Below are 16,721 nucleotides of genomic sequence, written 5' to 3'. Positions count from 1 at the left end.
TCGAGGCACAGGAAGGATAAGGCAACTCGTGGTCAGGATAGCAGAAGGCCATCACAGGCGGCACAGTAGCATAGTCAGGAACGTAGCAGGTGGTCAGTAGGCAGGTGGCAAAGGAGCAAGGTCAGGTCACAGAAAGGGTACGATACACGGCAAGGCAATACTCAGGGATGCTTTCTCTCAGGCACTTGGGCAACAAAGATCTGGCAGGGAAGTGTGGGAGGTGGAAGAATTTATTAAGTGAGCCACAGGTGTTAATTTATGGGCACACTGGCCCTTTAAATCTCAGAGCTCCGGCGTGCACGTGCCTTAGGGGACGGGGGCACGTGCGCCGGAGCAGAGAGGCAGAGGCCGGGGCAGGAAAAGCAGCAGGTGAGTGACAGGCTGGTATTCGCATGCGGGCGCGTCCCACAATGCGAATCTCAGCCCTGCCGGTGGCAGCAGGTAACGAGGCCGGCACTTGAATGAATGAGTTGTGTGCCGGGGCGCTGGAAATTATTAATAAAGGACATCTGTACTGATTAATTTTACATATTCCTGTGCTCGGGCTGCAAAAATAAACAAAATAAACTTTGACTCACCTTCCTACTTTCCCCCGTTGCTCCGGTATCGGCCTCACTGTTGTCCACTGCAACCTTCATGCTGCTTCCTGGGGACGGGAACGTCACATAGCCGTCAGCGTTTCACCGGCTTCAGCGATGTCCCACCTCGGCCGGTGAGCTGGCTGGCTCCTTACATGACATGATAGGCTGAGCTCACTGTCATGTAAGGAGCCGGCCGGCTCCTTACATGGCATGATAGGCTGAGCACACTGTCATGTAAGGAGCCGGCCAGCAGAGGCGGGACATCGCTGCGGCCGGTGATACGCTGACGGCTCTGTGACGCTCCTGTCCCCAGGAAGCAGCATGAAGATTGCAGCGGAGAACAGTGAGGCCGATACCGGAGCAACGGGCACAGGAATATGTAAAATTAATCAGTACAGATGTCCTTTATTAATCATTTCCAGCGCTGCGGCACGCAACTCATTCATTTAAAGCTCCGGCGGCTCACAGGAGGACGGGGGGAGCAGTGCCCGCGGGTCACATATGATTTGTTCCCCAATGGGACAGCTGCCCCAATGGGGACAGCAGCTGCTGCTGCTGATAATTCATTCATTCGAAGGGGGGGGAGGGGCCCGACCGGTATTGCGGTATAGGAAAAATTCATATCATACAGAATAAAAAAATGGTATTTGGTATGAACCATACTGGTTGCGTGCCGCAGCGTTGGAAATGATTAATAAAGGACATCTGTACTGATTAATTTTACATATTCCTACGCTCACGGCCAGCGTGTGTGGCCGGAGCGCATAACATAACAGTACCCCCTCCTCCTTTGGTCTCCCCCTCCTTTTACGGTTCAGAAAACTCCTGAGAAGGTCACAGTCCAGGATATTCTCCTCAGGCTCCCAAGATCTCTCCTCAGGACCGTAATCCTCCCAGTCAACCAGAAAAAATTGTTTACCTCTCATGGTTTTTGTGGCAAGACTCTCTTTAACTTTGAAGACATCAGAAGAGCTGTAGACAGGTGTGGGGGGGGGGGGGGGAGACAAGATTCTTTTGAGAAAACCGGTTAACGACAAGAGGCTTGAGGAGAGAGACATGGAAGGAATTGGAAACACATAACATAGCAGGCAGAGGGAGTTTGTAGGAGACTGGATTAATTTTATGCAGAACCTGAAAGGGACCAAGGTAGCGGGGACCACGCTTGTAGCAGGGGATCTTGAAGCAGATGTATTTGGAGGAAAGCCACACCATGTCACCAGGAGAGAAGAACGGAGGAGGTCTTCTACTCTTATCAGCCTGCACCTTCATGCGAGAGGAAGCCTGAGATAATGACTGTCGGGTTTGTTGCCAGATGGTGGAGAAGTCACGGACCAGCTCATCCACAGCTGGCACACCGGAGGAAGCTGGGAGTGGAAGAGAAGAATGGGGATGGAGTTCGTAGACAACAAAAAAGGGAGATGACTTCGTAGACTCAAAATCTTTAAGATTATATGAGAATTCAGCCCAAGGGAGAAGGTTGACACAATCGTCTTGGCGAGCTGAATCAAAATGACGAAGATAAGTCTCAAGAATTTGATTAACTCTCTCCACCTGACCGTTGGACTGAGGGTGGTAGGCTGAGGAGAAGTCCAGATTGATGTCCAGACGGGAACAAAGAGCTCGCCAGAACTAAGAGACAAACTGCACTCCACAATTCGAAATGATATGCTGAGGAAGAACATGTAGACAAAAGATGTGCAGCAAGAGGTACTTCGCCAGCTGTGGGGCAGAAGGAAGACCATGTAGAGGGATGAAATGAGCCATCTTGGAAAACCAATCTACAATGACCCAAATGACAGTGTTATTATGAGATGGTGGCAGATCGGTGATAAAATCCATAGCGATATGGGACTAGGGAGTCTCCGGATTGGGTAAAGGCTGTAGGAATCAAGCAGGTCTCTGCCGAGGAGCTTTATCATGGACATAAGTATCACAGGAACGGACAAAATCAGAAACATTACGTTCAAGATGAGGCCACCAGTAGTGCAGAGAGTCTTACGTATTCCAGGATGACCTGCAGTCAAGGAAAAATGGCCCCATTTCAGTACCTTGCGTCTCAATCTGGCAGGCACAAAGGATTTTCCAGGAGGAACTTGCTGAATCTCTGTAGGAGCGGCAGAAATCAATTGATCAAGAGGAATAATATGCCTAGGCGTTGAGTCCAAACCTAGGACCTGGAGAGAGCATCAGCCCTGATGTTCTTGTCTGCTGGACATAGGTGAATGAAGAAGTTGAACCTAGAAAAGAACAGTGACCACCTTGCCTGAGCAGATTGAAAGTATAGAAGATTCTTATGGTCAGAGTAGATGCTGACCGGATGAGTTAATCCTTCCAATAAATGTCGCCATTCCTCCAAAGCAAGTTTAATTGCGAGGGATTCACTATCTCCAATGGAGTAATTCCTCTCAGCTGGAGAGAAGGTCTTGGAAAAGGACCCACAAGTTACAGTCTTGCCCTTGGCTGAGAACAGCATCGGCTCCAACAGATGAGACATCAACCTGCAAAGTAAAGGGCCTCTCCGGATCAGGTCTAGTAAGCTCGGGAGCAGAAACAAACGCAGACTTCAAACGGGAGAAGGCCAATTCGGCATCATGAGCCTATAAGACTTAGGATTAGAAGTCTTTTTGGTGAGAGCCACAATCGGAGCAACCAAAGAAGAAAAATGTGGGATAAATTGACGATAATAGTTAGCAAATCCCAGAAGGCATTGGATAGCACGTAGGCCAGAAGGACGTGGCCAATCCAATACCGCTGACCATTTATCTGGATCCATCTGCAAACCATGATTGAGAGACTCGGTGCGGAAGTGCACCATACAGTCCATATTTTGTCGATTAACTGAGGAGATGAACAAAGGCTTGACAAGCTGAGTAACAGGAAGATGATATTTGTGGACCAAAGAAGCATCAATAAAGTCACCTGTGGATCCAGAATCCCAAAATGCTGTAGTGCTGAAGGAAGACTTGGCACAAGCGAAGACTTGTACAGTAATGGTTAAGCGAGGAAAGTTAGTATTCACACCTAGAGACGCCTCTCCCACATACCCTAAGTTCGAGCGTTTCCCGGACGCTGAGGATGAACAGGACAGTCCTTGAGGAAGTGCTCTGGGCTAGCACAATACAGACACAAATTCTCACTGCGACGTTGTAATCTCTCCTGTTGTGTCAAGCGAGAACTATCCACTTGCATAGCCTCTTCGGCAAGAGGCTCAGGGGGAGTGTAGAGGAGGACGTTGGAACATGGGTGCTAGATGAGGATATTGCCTTGTACGGGCAGGTTCTCTCTCCAAACGAAGTTCCGCCTGTCTCTCTGCAAAACACACATCGATACATGTAGCCAGGTGGATAAGTTCAGCCAAGGAAGACGGAGGATCACGTGCAGCGAGAGCATCTTTTATCCTGCTAGACAGTCCTTTTTGAAGGTTGCACACAAGGCCTCATCATTCCATGCTAGTTTATAGGCTAGAGTGCAGAATTGAACCACGTAGTCACCAATGGAGGAATTCCCCTGACAGAGATTAAGGAGAGCCGTCTCAGCAGAAGAAGCACATGCGGGTTTCTCAAAGACACTGCAAAATTCTGCCAGAAACGCAGTCAAGTTGGAGGTAACCAGGTCTCCGCGGTCCCAAAGAGGAGTAGCCCAGGCCATGGCTTTTCCGGATAGCAGACTGACCACAAAGGCCACCTTAGCTCGTTCCGTTGGTCCGACATGAGCTCCAGATGCATGGAGCATTGTGTAACGAAGCCTCTACACAGCTTGCGATCACTGTCATATTAAGAGGGTAGAGGTAAGCATAACTTGGAGCCAGAAGATGCTGCAGGTACAGGTGGAGACACTGGGGCAGGTTTGCAGCTGCTGCTGCTGTTGCTGCATGGCTAGAAGTTGTTGCATCATAGCAGACAATTGTGTAAGTTGCTGCGCTTGTCGAGCCAAGTGCTGAGACTGATGCACCACAACGGAGGGAAGGTCCGAGACGTCTGGCAGAGGTACCTCAGCAGGATCCATGGCTGGATCTTACTGTAACACTCATGTTTCAGTAGACAGGAACTCTTTGTGGCAGATGACACGGACCGTACCAGGGAGCGGAGTTTAAGGTGCTGCTGGTTTTCACCAGAGCCTGCTGCAAAGCGGGATGGACTTGCTGCGGCAGGCGGCACCCAGGTCACTACCCCTGGCATGGCTCGACCACACAGGCGGCTGAGGGAATTCGAGGCACAGGAAGGATAAGGCAACTCGTGGTCAGGATAGCAGAAGGCCATCACAGGCGGCACAGTAGCATAGTCAGGAACGTAGCAGGTGGTAAGTAGGCAGGCGGCAAAGGAGCAAGGTCAGGTCACAGAACAAAGGTTACCATACATGGCAAGGCAATACTCAGGAACGCTTTCTCTCAGGTACTGGGGCAACAAAGATTCGTCATGGAAGTGTGGGAGGTGGAAGAATTTATAAAGTGAGCCACAGGTGTTACTTAATTAATGGGCGAACCGGCCCTTTAAATCTAAGAGCTCAGGCGACGGGGACACGCATGGCGACGGGGACACGCGTGCCGGAGCAGAGAGGCAGAGGCGGGGGTAGGAGAAGCAGCAGGTGAGTGATAGGCTGGTATGCGAATGGGGGCACGGCCCTCGATGCGAATCTCAGCCCCGCCGGCGGCAGCAGGTAACGGGGCCATGCGTTTGGGTCCGGAGCCAGCCAGCGTTTGCGACCGGAGCGCATAACATAACACTGTGTACACACAGCAGAAGTTCCACTACAGAACCTTTGACACAGATTTGACTAGTTCCACCGGGTCCTATATGTCAATGAAATAGCACATATGTCCAGGGCAAATTGCCACAGACAAAGGGGGGGTATGCATGAAAAGTGGAGAAGGTGAACGTCTTTTTACTCCATTAATTCTCGTGGTGGAAACTGTGTACCTGCACCAAATGTATTACATGGCGCAGGGCATGTGATAAATCTAGAGCTGATCAAATTTTTGTGCGACTTTTTGTGCGACTTTTTAACCTGTGCAACATATGTGCGACTTTTTAATAATGCTGTCCACAGTCAATTTCTAAGCCAACTGAGGACTGGTGTAGAATTGCAGCTATATAAGCGTAGTTGCAACAAAATATGCAACAAACTGAAAAGTCGTAAATCATAAATTCCTGACCAGTGCATGATTTCAACTGAAATCACGACTTCCAATGTCACTTTGTAAAAAATGTTCTATATGGTTTGGCGCAAAATAGAGCAGCAGCACCAAAAAATAGAGACAAACTACAGCCAAAATAATGGAGTAAAAGGTTTTATACATACCCCTCATATTCAATGATTCCGGATAATTTGTGCTCCATTTACCATGGAGCAGGAAGATGGTGGATCCACAGAGGAATTCAGCTAGAAAACTTCCTTGCAGAATTTCCTCAGTGTGAACACACACTCAGAGGCACCATGCAATGCCTCATGGGTACATCAGCTGGATTTGTAAAAACTCCTTGGGGGAAATTTATCAAAACCTGTCCAGAGGAAAAGTTGCCCAGTGGCCCATAGCAACCAATCAGCTCGCTTCTTTCATTTTTAACAAGGCCTCTGCAAAATGAAAGAAACAATCTGATTGGTTGCTATGGACAACTGTGCAACTTCTCCTTTGCACAGGTTTTGATAAATTTCCCCCCTTGTGCCTACAGGGGCCATTCACAAGCCCCAAATTTTTGTTATGCAACGGTAAAAAGTTTCAGCCTGCTGCCTTTGAACTCCCTTTTTAATGTTCTTATCGCCTTATTGCTTGCTATCAAAAGACTTTAAACAACTTCTTATATTGGTGTTTTCGTTGACATTTAAGAGACACAGAGGGGGACATTTATGAAGCAGTGCTAGAGGTGCAGTTGCCCATTTATGTGAATACAATTTGTCTCGTTTGAGGCATGTACACTGCCCACGACAATGGGGAATAATGGAGGGATAAAGAGGACTAAATGGGGTTTGATCTCTCATTGAAGGTGTATGCTGAACCTCACATGTGACTTCCGGCAGACTTGCAACGCTGAAAGTTGTAAAAATATGCGCCAGCCCCTGGCTAGCTAAAATTTTGTGCTGGGCAGAAGGGGAGCCATGGCCTTGCTGAATTTATTAAGAGTTTTGCGCCTCTTAGTAAATCCAGTGGTCCAAAAAAAGGGCGGAGCTTTACTAACATGCGGCATATTAAAGTGCCATAGATAGTAAATGTCCACCAGTATATGCGGTCACCCCACGGTTGGCAGTGAAGGCAACATATATTATAAGAAGGAGCAGATGAAGAATACACTAAGCGTGCTGTGTAGGACAACAGATTTAATAATAAATAGTGTTGCTCGCGAATATTCGCAATTCGAATTTTATTCACGAATATCGCATGTTTGCGAATTCGCGAATATTCCCAAATATAGCGCTATATATTCGTAATTACGAATATTCGTTTTTTTTTTTTTTTTTTTCACAGTACACATCACAGTGATCATCCCTCTCTGCTTCCAGCTTGTGTGGTGTAATGAAGGCTCTAATACTACTGTGTGAGACTGGCGTGCGAATTTTCGCATATGCGAAAATTTGCATATGCTAATTTTCGCATATGCAAATTTTCTCTTATGTTAACTTTGTATATGCAAATTTTCGCATATGTTAATTTTCGCACACGCGAATATTTGAATATGCGAAAATAAAATGAGAATATTATGAATATGCTAATATTCGCAAATATGACGAATATTCGTCAATATATTCGCGAATATTCGCGAATTCGAATATGGCCTATGCCGCTCAACACTAATAATAAAGAATAAGGGAAAAAACAGATAAAGATTTATGTTTAACAATATTGTGTAAAGAACAAGAATGATGGGGATCAGGGAACCTGCGTGGTGAGAATGATTGGAGTGACCCTGGGTGTTTCTCACTGATCCGTCTTTACTTGCTGATTTGTTTGACTACCGTTTGTGGGGAATTATTGCTAAGCACAGTCTCCTATTATTCACAGGGCAGATTTGTAGAGATTTGGCTATGCTGATTGTGAGTGGGAATGTTGGCTAGCATGTGATTCAGCATGCTATTAAAGGGGTTATCCAGGAATCGAAAAACAGAGATAATTTATTTCAAAAACCTCTCCCTGTCTGTCTCAAGGTTGGGTGGGGTGTGGTATTACAACGTAGCTCCATTCACTTCAGTGGAACTGAGCTGCAGACCCACACCCAACCTGGAGACAGTCGGGGAGCGTTTTTTTGTTTGTTTTGTTTTTTAAAGAAACTGGCTCTGTTTTTCGATTCCTGGATAACCCCATTAAACTAGTAAAAGGTATTAAAGAATGGATATGGGATCCTCACATAAAGGGAAAGGATTTGCATACATTTTCACATGTATTTGTTTGTATTAGTTCTCAAATTTTTTTTGACACCCAGAAAATTTAGTTTATAGATCAAAATATAACAGTCTGTTGTTGTAGGTGTCAGTGGGCATGGAGTCACAAAGGCAAGGTTGTACAAGCCATGGATATAAGTCATGCAATGAAGAAAAGGCCCTCCCCCCTTTCAGAACAGCATCCAAAGTCTCTCCATGGTACTGAGCAGTGGTCATGCATGCACACCACTGCTCTGTACCATTTTCTACGGGAGCGGCCATGGAGTAATAATTGCAACATTCTGGTGCCTACTTCCTCTGTTTATAGAACTCTCTGTAGGTTAAATGGCCCCTGATACATTTTGTAGTTTGTAATAAAATAATGTGCACGGTTCTTACAGATTAAAACAAAAACATTCAATTCAGCAAAGTAAAAGGCATGGCAGAATTATTCTTTGAGAGGATAATGTTATGTGTTGGCCCAACCACAGTAGTGTACGGTACTTTGAAAAGCCTAAATCATATATGTAAAACTCTCTGAAGTCCCTAGTAACAGAGGAGCATTGCTTTTTATATTGATCGAGTTAGACACAATTGTGACCACAGCCATGAGTTGTCATTAACCTGATTTCTACTCAGAAATGTCATGTCACTTCATCTAAGGACATTTATGCACTTGGTATTCTGTAAGCCAAGCTGTTGCTGTAGTATTTGTAAGTTCCATACATTCATGCACATTTTTATTACTGGTTTTTTTTTATTTAGTTTTTTAGGTTATTTGGTCACAGACTAAATGGGGGAGATTTATCAAAACTTGTGCAGAGGAAAACTCTGCCCATAGCAACCAATCAGATTGCTTCTTTCATTTATAGGAAGGCCTGTGAACAATGAAAGAAGCAATCTGATTGGTTGCTATGGGCAACTGGGCAACTTTTCCTCTGCACAAGTTTTGATAAATCTCCCCCAATGTCTCCATACACATTAGATTAAAATCAGGAGGCAACAAATAACCAGTCAGTTATCCATCAGTACTGTAGGCGTATTTTTTTTTTTTTACCAATATTGCAGTTGATCCAGTAGTTGCTAAACAATGACCACCCCCCCCCCCCATACACACACACACACATAGGATCATAATTTCAGTAGATTATACACAATATCATACAATTCCATGCTCCTTTAGTGTGTAACATATACTCGTGAAAATGTCCCCAATACCTGACATCACTCCGCCTGCACCAGAGCAGAGGATGAAGGATGCAGGAGTATAAGGGTTTTTGTTTGTTTTAGTATGGGAGGGTACCATATAGCCCCTTCAGGAGACTAGGTAAGTTGGGTGACTTACAGTACTTTTCTAGCTTTTAAAGGGGTATTACGATCTCAGCATGTTATATCCCTGTTCTCTGCATCGGCGGGGGTCCCATCGGTCTAACTCTCACCAATCAGCGTGTTATCCCCTATCCTATGGATATGCAGGTGATCTCCCTGCCCATCCCCCTGCATACTTAAATAACACATATACAGTACCTGTCACCAGCTTTTCCAGTCTCCTGTAGAGACTATGGGGGTTATTTATCATTGTGTTTTATTCCTTTTTTTGGTCTAAATCTGTGAATTTTCTTTACTTTCACACTAATTGCGTTTTTTCTTATTATTTTTTTTCACAAGTTCTAAATTCCGTCATTTTGACCTTTTGGTCTTGCTAGACCAGTTTTTCAAGTGACGGATGCAGTGGTAACTTATTTATTATCTGCTTGTTTTTAATTATACCGCAAAATTTCCCAAAAATTGTGCAAAAAAAACCCCCCCTGCAAATCTAGACCACCTCCTGACCAGGTCTAAAAAAAAATGACTACTCCTGTCTGTTTGCCAAAAGTCAAAAAACATCTGCCAAAGTAAAAGAGAGGGAGATAGAGACCTTGGATGGAGATACCATATTTAATAAAATTTCGTAGGGTACCATTTAAAAAATAATAATACAAAAGATACAGTAGTGATGGAAAAATTAGTATTTAACGAAATTTATCTTTGTTATAACAACATTTTTATTAATTTTTAAACAGGGATCAATTTATGTGTGCGGGCAGGGCACTAAAAATTTAGCCGACAATAATACAAATGTATTGTGTGTGTTTCACTTTTTTTTCTTTATTTTTTACATTATTTAGGTAGAAATACTACTCCCAGCATGGAACACACTGTTCCATGATGGGAGTAGTAGTATCTGTACTAATTGACAGATTACAAGGAGTACATTTTGATCCTTCTGTATCATTTATAGATGCGGGTGGCTGCTCTTCTATGGTCCCCTGCACTGCCATATATATACACCTATTCATATTTCTCGCAGAGAGCTGTGATTGGCCAAATGGTTCCAGCCAATCACAACTCAGGGAAATATGAATAGGTGTATATATACGTCAGTGCAGGGGACCATAGAAGAGCGGCCGGCCGCATCTATACATTATACAGGTGGATCACAGCGGGTGTCAGGAGTGACATCCGCTGTGTTCTTTCCTTAACTGCAGGTCTTACTACTCTGTGGGAAATATAAATAGGTGTATATATACGTCAGTGCAGGGGACCATATAAGAGCGTCCGTTCCGCATCTCTTACTACTCCCAACATGGAGCACACTCTGCTCCATGCTGGGAGCTGTAGTACCTGCATTAATAGACAGATCGCAACAGATGTCAGAAGTTACACTTGATGCGATCTGCCTATTAATGTAGGTACTACAGCTCCCAGCATGGAGCAGAGTGTGCTCCATGTTGGGAGTAGTAGTACCTGCAGTAAGGCTTTCTTCTGCGCTCCACATCTCTGCGCTATACTCCACCGGCCACTCACTCATTCATATTTCCCACTGAGAGCGGGAATTGGCTGCCACTATCCAGCCAATCACCACTCTGGGCGGAAAATAAGAATGAGTGATGTTCTATTCACATCACTGGCCGGCCCGGTGTATAGTGCAGAGATGCAGAGCGCTGTATAGAGCCGCTCCGCATCTCTGCAATAGAAAGGACGATCGCTGCAGGTGTCAGGAGTGACGCCCGCTGAGATCTGTCCCTTACTGCAGGTACTACTACTCCCAACATGGAACACACTCTGCTCCATGCTGGGAGCTGTAGTACCTACATTAATAGACAGATCGCATCAAGTGTAACTTCTGACATCTGTTGCCATCTGTCGGGTGTCACTGCACCTGGGGCGATCTGTCTATTACCACAGGTACTACTACTCCCATCATGGAACAGTCTGTTCCATGCTGGGAGTAGTAGGACTACCTAAAAAAATATGTTGCGATCTGTCAGGTGTCACTGCACCTGGGGCGATCTGTCTATTACCACAGGTACTACTACTCCCATCATGGAACAATCTGTTCCATGCTGGGAGTAGTAGTACTACCTAAAAAAAAAAAAAAAATAGAGAGAAAAAAAGTGGAAGACACATACTTTATTGAAAATCTATTAAAACTTTGTTATAAACAAATAAAAATTTCATTCAATAAATTTTGTCCCATCCCTACTGCCTCTTTTTTTTTTGTTAGTTTTTTGTACCCAAAAAAGCAATTTTCACTCAAATGCAAAAACGCCAGAAAAAATGTCAGATGCAGGAAATTGCACTGGCGTTTTTTTTCAGTGAAAAAAACTTGGAAAAAAAAAAAAAGTGGAAACCTAGCCTTAGAAGCAGGATAGACATGATCTGAAAGCGGGGTAGAAAATGATCTAGGTGCAGATCTGCTCGAAATTTATCATGGTCACTGCGACAATATGAAAAATTTGGAGCAGCACGACCAAAAAAAAAAAAAACGCATCGAGACAAACCACAAAAACTATCTAGCCAAGACCATTATTGATAAATCTCCCCCTATATGTCAGGTGCCAAAGTGCTCTGTGAGGAGTCAAAAAGTTGAACTAAAATTAAAAAGATTTATTTCATTTTTTTTTTTTAAATTAAAAAGCCTTTTCCCTAATAAAAACTGAAACCACCCTTTTTCCATAAAAAAAAAAAAAAAAAGCAAAAAAAATACAAAAAACAAAAAAAAAATGTTAGATGATTTTTCAAAAGCATCAGTAATTGATATCAGCGAATACTTAAAAAAAAGTATTGGTGCTTGTATTCGGTCTTAAAAAAATTGTATCAGGACATCCCTAGTACAATGTGCCCTGTGCCATTTCACATCACTCAATTTTTTTATAAATATCTAATAAAAGTTGGGTTTTAGGTGGGGTAAACAAGAGGGTAGAATGATCCCATTTCACTGGGATCTTGAACAATTTGAAGTTGATAACTTACCTGTGGTACATTTTGTATTCTGCAGAAAGAATGAACATGTTCATTCTTTCTGCGGACTCCGCACGCCGTCCATGACATGCCGATGTCTGCAGTCTGCAGAATGTCCACACAGAGATTTTCCGTGCAGACATTCTGACATGTTAACATAGCCTTACTGCTCAGCAAAAAGTCAAATGTCACTTCGTTTTTGCATAATTTAGAGCAGGTTTTTTTTTTTTTTTTAAACCATTCAGTTATTAGCGGTGTGAATACTCCCTTACTAAGAGTGAGGGCTGGAGGTCCACAGTGGGGTTCATTTCTACATTTGAAATCAAGGATTGCATTATATTTTTATGTTCAGCTAGTAAAAATGTATAAAGTGATATTTCTATGTGGCCTCATGACTCTTTGCATGCCGTTCACAGTAAACTGGCCTTTAGCGTAAAAGATAAATCAGTCACTTGGCAAATGTTTCCTCCATATCCATCCTGCCACTGATCACCTGAATAGCAATGGGGACCGTTCAGGAATGCCTTGTTACATTTCCATGTCAGTGACATTTCTATAGTTCTAGAGCAGAATACAAAGTATATAAGATGACCTGTCACTAAATGTGTGGATGTGTGTTTGCAGGGTGTTGCTTAGCAACCTATTGAAAGCCATATTGTCATCAGTGATTTAGGGATTAATCTACATATACTGAAATGACAGGCAGCTGCATATCATATACAGTGGTCCCTCAAGTTACAATATTAATTGGTTCCAGGACGACCATTGTATGTTGAAACCATTGTATTTTGGGACCAGAACTCTATGGAAACCTGGTAATTGGTTCTAAAGGCACCAAAATGTGATCCAAAAAATAGGAAAAAGTCAGGATTAAAGGAAAATAAGTAGATAACTAATAGATATAAAGCAAATCCTTATATATAAAAGTAAGAAAGATCTGCTGGGAGCTGTAATCACTGCTTATTTCAGTGTTTCCCAACCAGGGTGCCTCCAGCTGTTGCAAAACTACAACTCCCAGCATGCCCGGACAGCCTTTGCCTGTCCGGGCATGCTGGGAGTTGTAGTTTTGCAGCAGCTGGAGGCACCCTCGTTGGGAAACACTGGTCTATGTAGAGGACAGGAGCTTCTTCAGGGTCCTGTACAGAACACACAATGTCCTAAAAGAGTAAAATGGAGTCACCCTTACTTGGTGTCCAAAGGAGCAGCTAACCCTGGCATAGGTTAAAAGTAGTTCAGAACATGTAATACCTCCCTGTACTGTAGGGGGCGCTATCAGACACCAGTCAGTGCATACACTTTAGTAATACAGGGGTTTTACCAGTGAATGCCCATTCTGATTGGTTGGTTCTTCCAGCCATTGACATGTTTCGCAGATCTGGTCTGTCTGTACATTGTATGTTGAGTCTGGTTTCAAGTTACAATGGTCCAGAAAAGACCATTGTATGTTGAAACTATTGTATGTTGAGGCCATTGTAAGTTGAGGGATCACTGTACTTGTGCCTGTAATTCTTTGTTTTAGGCTAAATTACTTAAACTTGGAGACAGCTGCCAGGAACTTCACAGTGGCTCCTTTCTTCTGGCTCACTATAGGATTTTATATGTGCTAATATATGTTAATAACCCAGCCAAGCATTGGATTTAATGAGTACAACCTCTTTTATCCATTGCAAAGTATTACCCTTTTGGTGCAGTGCAGTTTTATGCTGACTGGTATATAATCTGTTGTTTTGGTGCCAGATGTGACACCTCTGGAGAGCAGGACTTTTTCCAACAGGTGATATAGAAAAGGCTGCAGCATAGATTTCATATAGAGGTGGGAATAATGCATTCAGACACTGATAACCTGTTCGAGTCACTGGGGGAGGTTCTCCCATGGATTAGAGGTATACCATACTCTCGTTCACTAACACTCGTACAGATCCCTCTGCAGAAGGGGCAGGCGTCCTGCTTCATGCTATCGCTGCTGCTATTAGTCCCCCCCCTCCCTGCTGCCCACATTTATCCATCACAGCACAAGGAGAATGGACTGATTTCCCTGAAGGACACAGGGGAGACCACAGAACATGTGAGAGGAAAATAATTTGCATGAACCCCTTCCTCGCTGGCACAGATCCACCCTGGCAGTCAAAGGTTGACCGTTCTATTGGTGCTTTGGTATGTTTAAGTATCTGTGTGTAAGGCAGAAATTGTGTATCAGTGCTTTATGTCAGATCCTCATTGGAACTATCCTTTGCTCCTGATCAGTTCTTTTGCGACCCCCCCCCAGTCTTGGTCACTGTATTGGTCACATGTTTAATATCAGTTTTCGTGATGAGCAGCCACATATGAACAGTCCTGTATGCAAACCGGAAATATCATTGATTGTCTTATATGTAACTAAACATTTCATCAGGCTGTGAACTGTGATTCGGCTTAAGTGATATACCCACTTTCTAGATGGAATAAACATGTGTATCATACGACTGACATGTTTTCTTTTTTTGCGCAGGAATCATGGAGTCTCCCAGTGTAGACAAAGAGTTGCTAGAGGGATGCGTGTCTCCATTGGAGCTGAAATCGAACCCAAGCAAGAAGATGTGGGTCAAACTGAGAGCTCTGTGAGTACCCGGTGTATAAAGGGTTAAGGGACTTCCCTCCCCACATGCGCAGACCACCCATAGGAATCCCATCTTTGCTGAAAACCGGTGATTTCCATCTTGCTGCAAAACAAAAGCATTCTGCACAAGCCACCAATCACGTAACACGATGGTTTGATCCAGATGCATTTGGGGTGCACTCACATGTCGTGTTCCAGCAGTGTGCTGCATTCAGCACCATTATTCTTCCTTGCATTCGGGAAGATAATGAACACAGCCATGGCAGTGCACTAATGTTAACATTACCATGGCAACCTCCAGTGTAAGATTTTGATTAACCCCTTTTATCATAACCTGCACCATTGTCTTTGCAGATAAAGCTTTAAGTGTCTATTATATGCAATGCATTCTTCCTATGCCAGAGGCTATTGTTTAGCATTCATGTAATTGCTTTTAATATGTTAATATGTAGATTGTTAGCCTGTGATGTGACTACTTCATGGATTGTTATTGGAATATATAAGAAGTACATTCTTTAAACTGTGATCACAAAATCTCTGTGTCTTATAAATGTGGGAATTTGACTTGCATTTTTGTGTATTATTATGCATAGGAGCTATTTGCGCAACAACAGAGCATGAGCTGAAATTATATCTTGCATTCTTCTGCCTTATGAATACTGCATGCCATCGGAATCATTTATTATTTGTATTTGCATTGTAACCATCACACAGTATAAGACTTGAAAAAGAAAGGTAACATAAATTCCCCAGGATAGGCAGGACAGACAACATCAAGTGCTCCCCAGGCCACTAGTGCTTGTATGGATAAGTTCCAGTAATCTGCATTAGGGTACTAGCATAAAATGTTTACCTCCTAGGTGACCAGTTGTGCTATCCATCCTGCTGTACTGCTACTACCTATACAACATCTGTCCTCAGAAATCACTTTTCATTTCTCAAACAGTGAAATATATATATGATACTGAATATATTCAACTAGAATAGTCAACACCAAAAAAAAAATCCATAGAACTCTTTAGTTAATAATGTTAAAATACTACAGCTGAATACAATGAATTAAAAGAGCCACACAGAAGGAACAAAGGTAAGGATATGTGGTGCACATGTGTATGTATACTCAGACATACATATGCATAAGCATCACACGATAATATCAAACAATAGAGCTTAAAGGACATAATCACCATAACACTTAATGTAGTGAAAAACCACATATGCACTTGATAATCCAAGGCAATATGCAAGGTGACATACCAAAGCAATGTGCATAAGTATATGGGACGAGAATACGATCCTTAAAGGAGAACTCCAGAACATAAAAATTGTCCCCCATACTGCCGGCAGTAAAAAAATAAAGATGTACATACCTTCCTCCGCTCCCCCGGGGCCTTCGGTAACCGGCTCCGGTCTCCGCCGCGATCCACTTCCTGGTTGCCGGTGGTCGGATGAATCATACTGCGTTCAGCCAATCACCAGCCGCAGTGAAGTCCTGACTTGGCCGGCAATAGGCTGAGCGGCAGTGTGACGTTTTCGGCACCGGCCGCAGGTGCCGGTGTAGTGAAGAATTTTGTGTCCTGAAGTGTTTTCACACTGCTGCTCAGCCTATCGCTGGCCGAGTCTGACTTCGCTGTGGCTGGTGATTGGCTGAGCGCAGTATGATTCATCCGACCACCGGCAACCAGGAAGTGGATTGCGGCGGAGACCGGAGCCGGTTACCGGAGGCACCGGGGGAGCGGAGGAAGGTATGAACATCTTTATTTTTTTACTGCCGGCAGTATGGGCGACAATTTTTATATTCCGGAGTTCTCCTTTAAGTAATAAAGAAATCATTCCAAAAAGACACAATAATGAAATAATATACAAAAACTATGCATATGTGTCATAACAAATGGTAAACACGCTCCACT

The 16,721-nt window shown here is 43.7% G+C and overlaps 1 protein-coding gene across 4 annotated transcripts in view; it reads left to right on the top strand.

Annotated features, from left to right (window-relative positions):
* PDE1B (phosphodiesterase 1B) overlaps nucleotides 1-16,721 on the top strand; it is a 390,572-nt gene that overhangs the window by 15,298 nt on the left and 358,553 nt on the right. For 3 of the 4 annotated variants that reach the window (XM_056562777.1, XM_056562774.1, XM_056562773.1), the window contains exon 2: nucleotides 14,704-14,812. In XM_056562777.1, the coding sequence (XP_056418752.1) occupies nucleotides 14,704-14,812 (109 nt within the window). Of the gene's footprint in view, nucleotides 1-14,138; nucleotides 14,370-14,703; nucleotides 14,813-16,721 lie in introns of those variants that run through there. The other variant, XM_056562775.1, reaches the window with a different exon arrangement.

This window comes from Hyla sarda, chromosome 2, assembly GCF_029499605.1.
Source record: "Hyla sarda isolate aHylSar1 chromosome 2, aHylSar1.hap1, whole genome shotgun sequence".
NCBI classification, from domain to species: domain Eukaryota; kingdom Metazoa; phylum Chordata; class Amphibia; order Anura; family Hylidae; genus Hyla; species Hyla sarda.
This window is presented reverse-complemented; position numbering and strand designations above follow the sequence as displayed.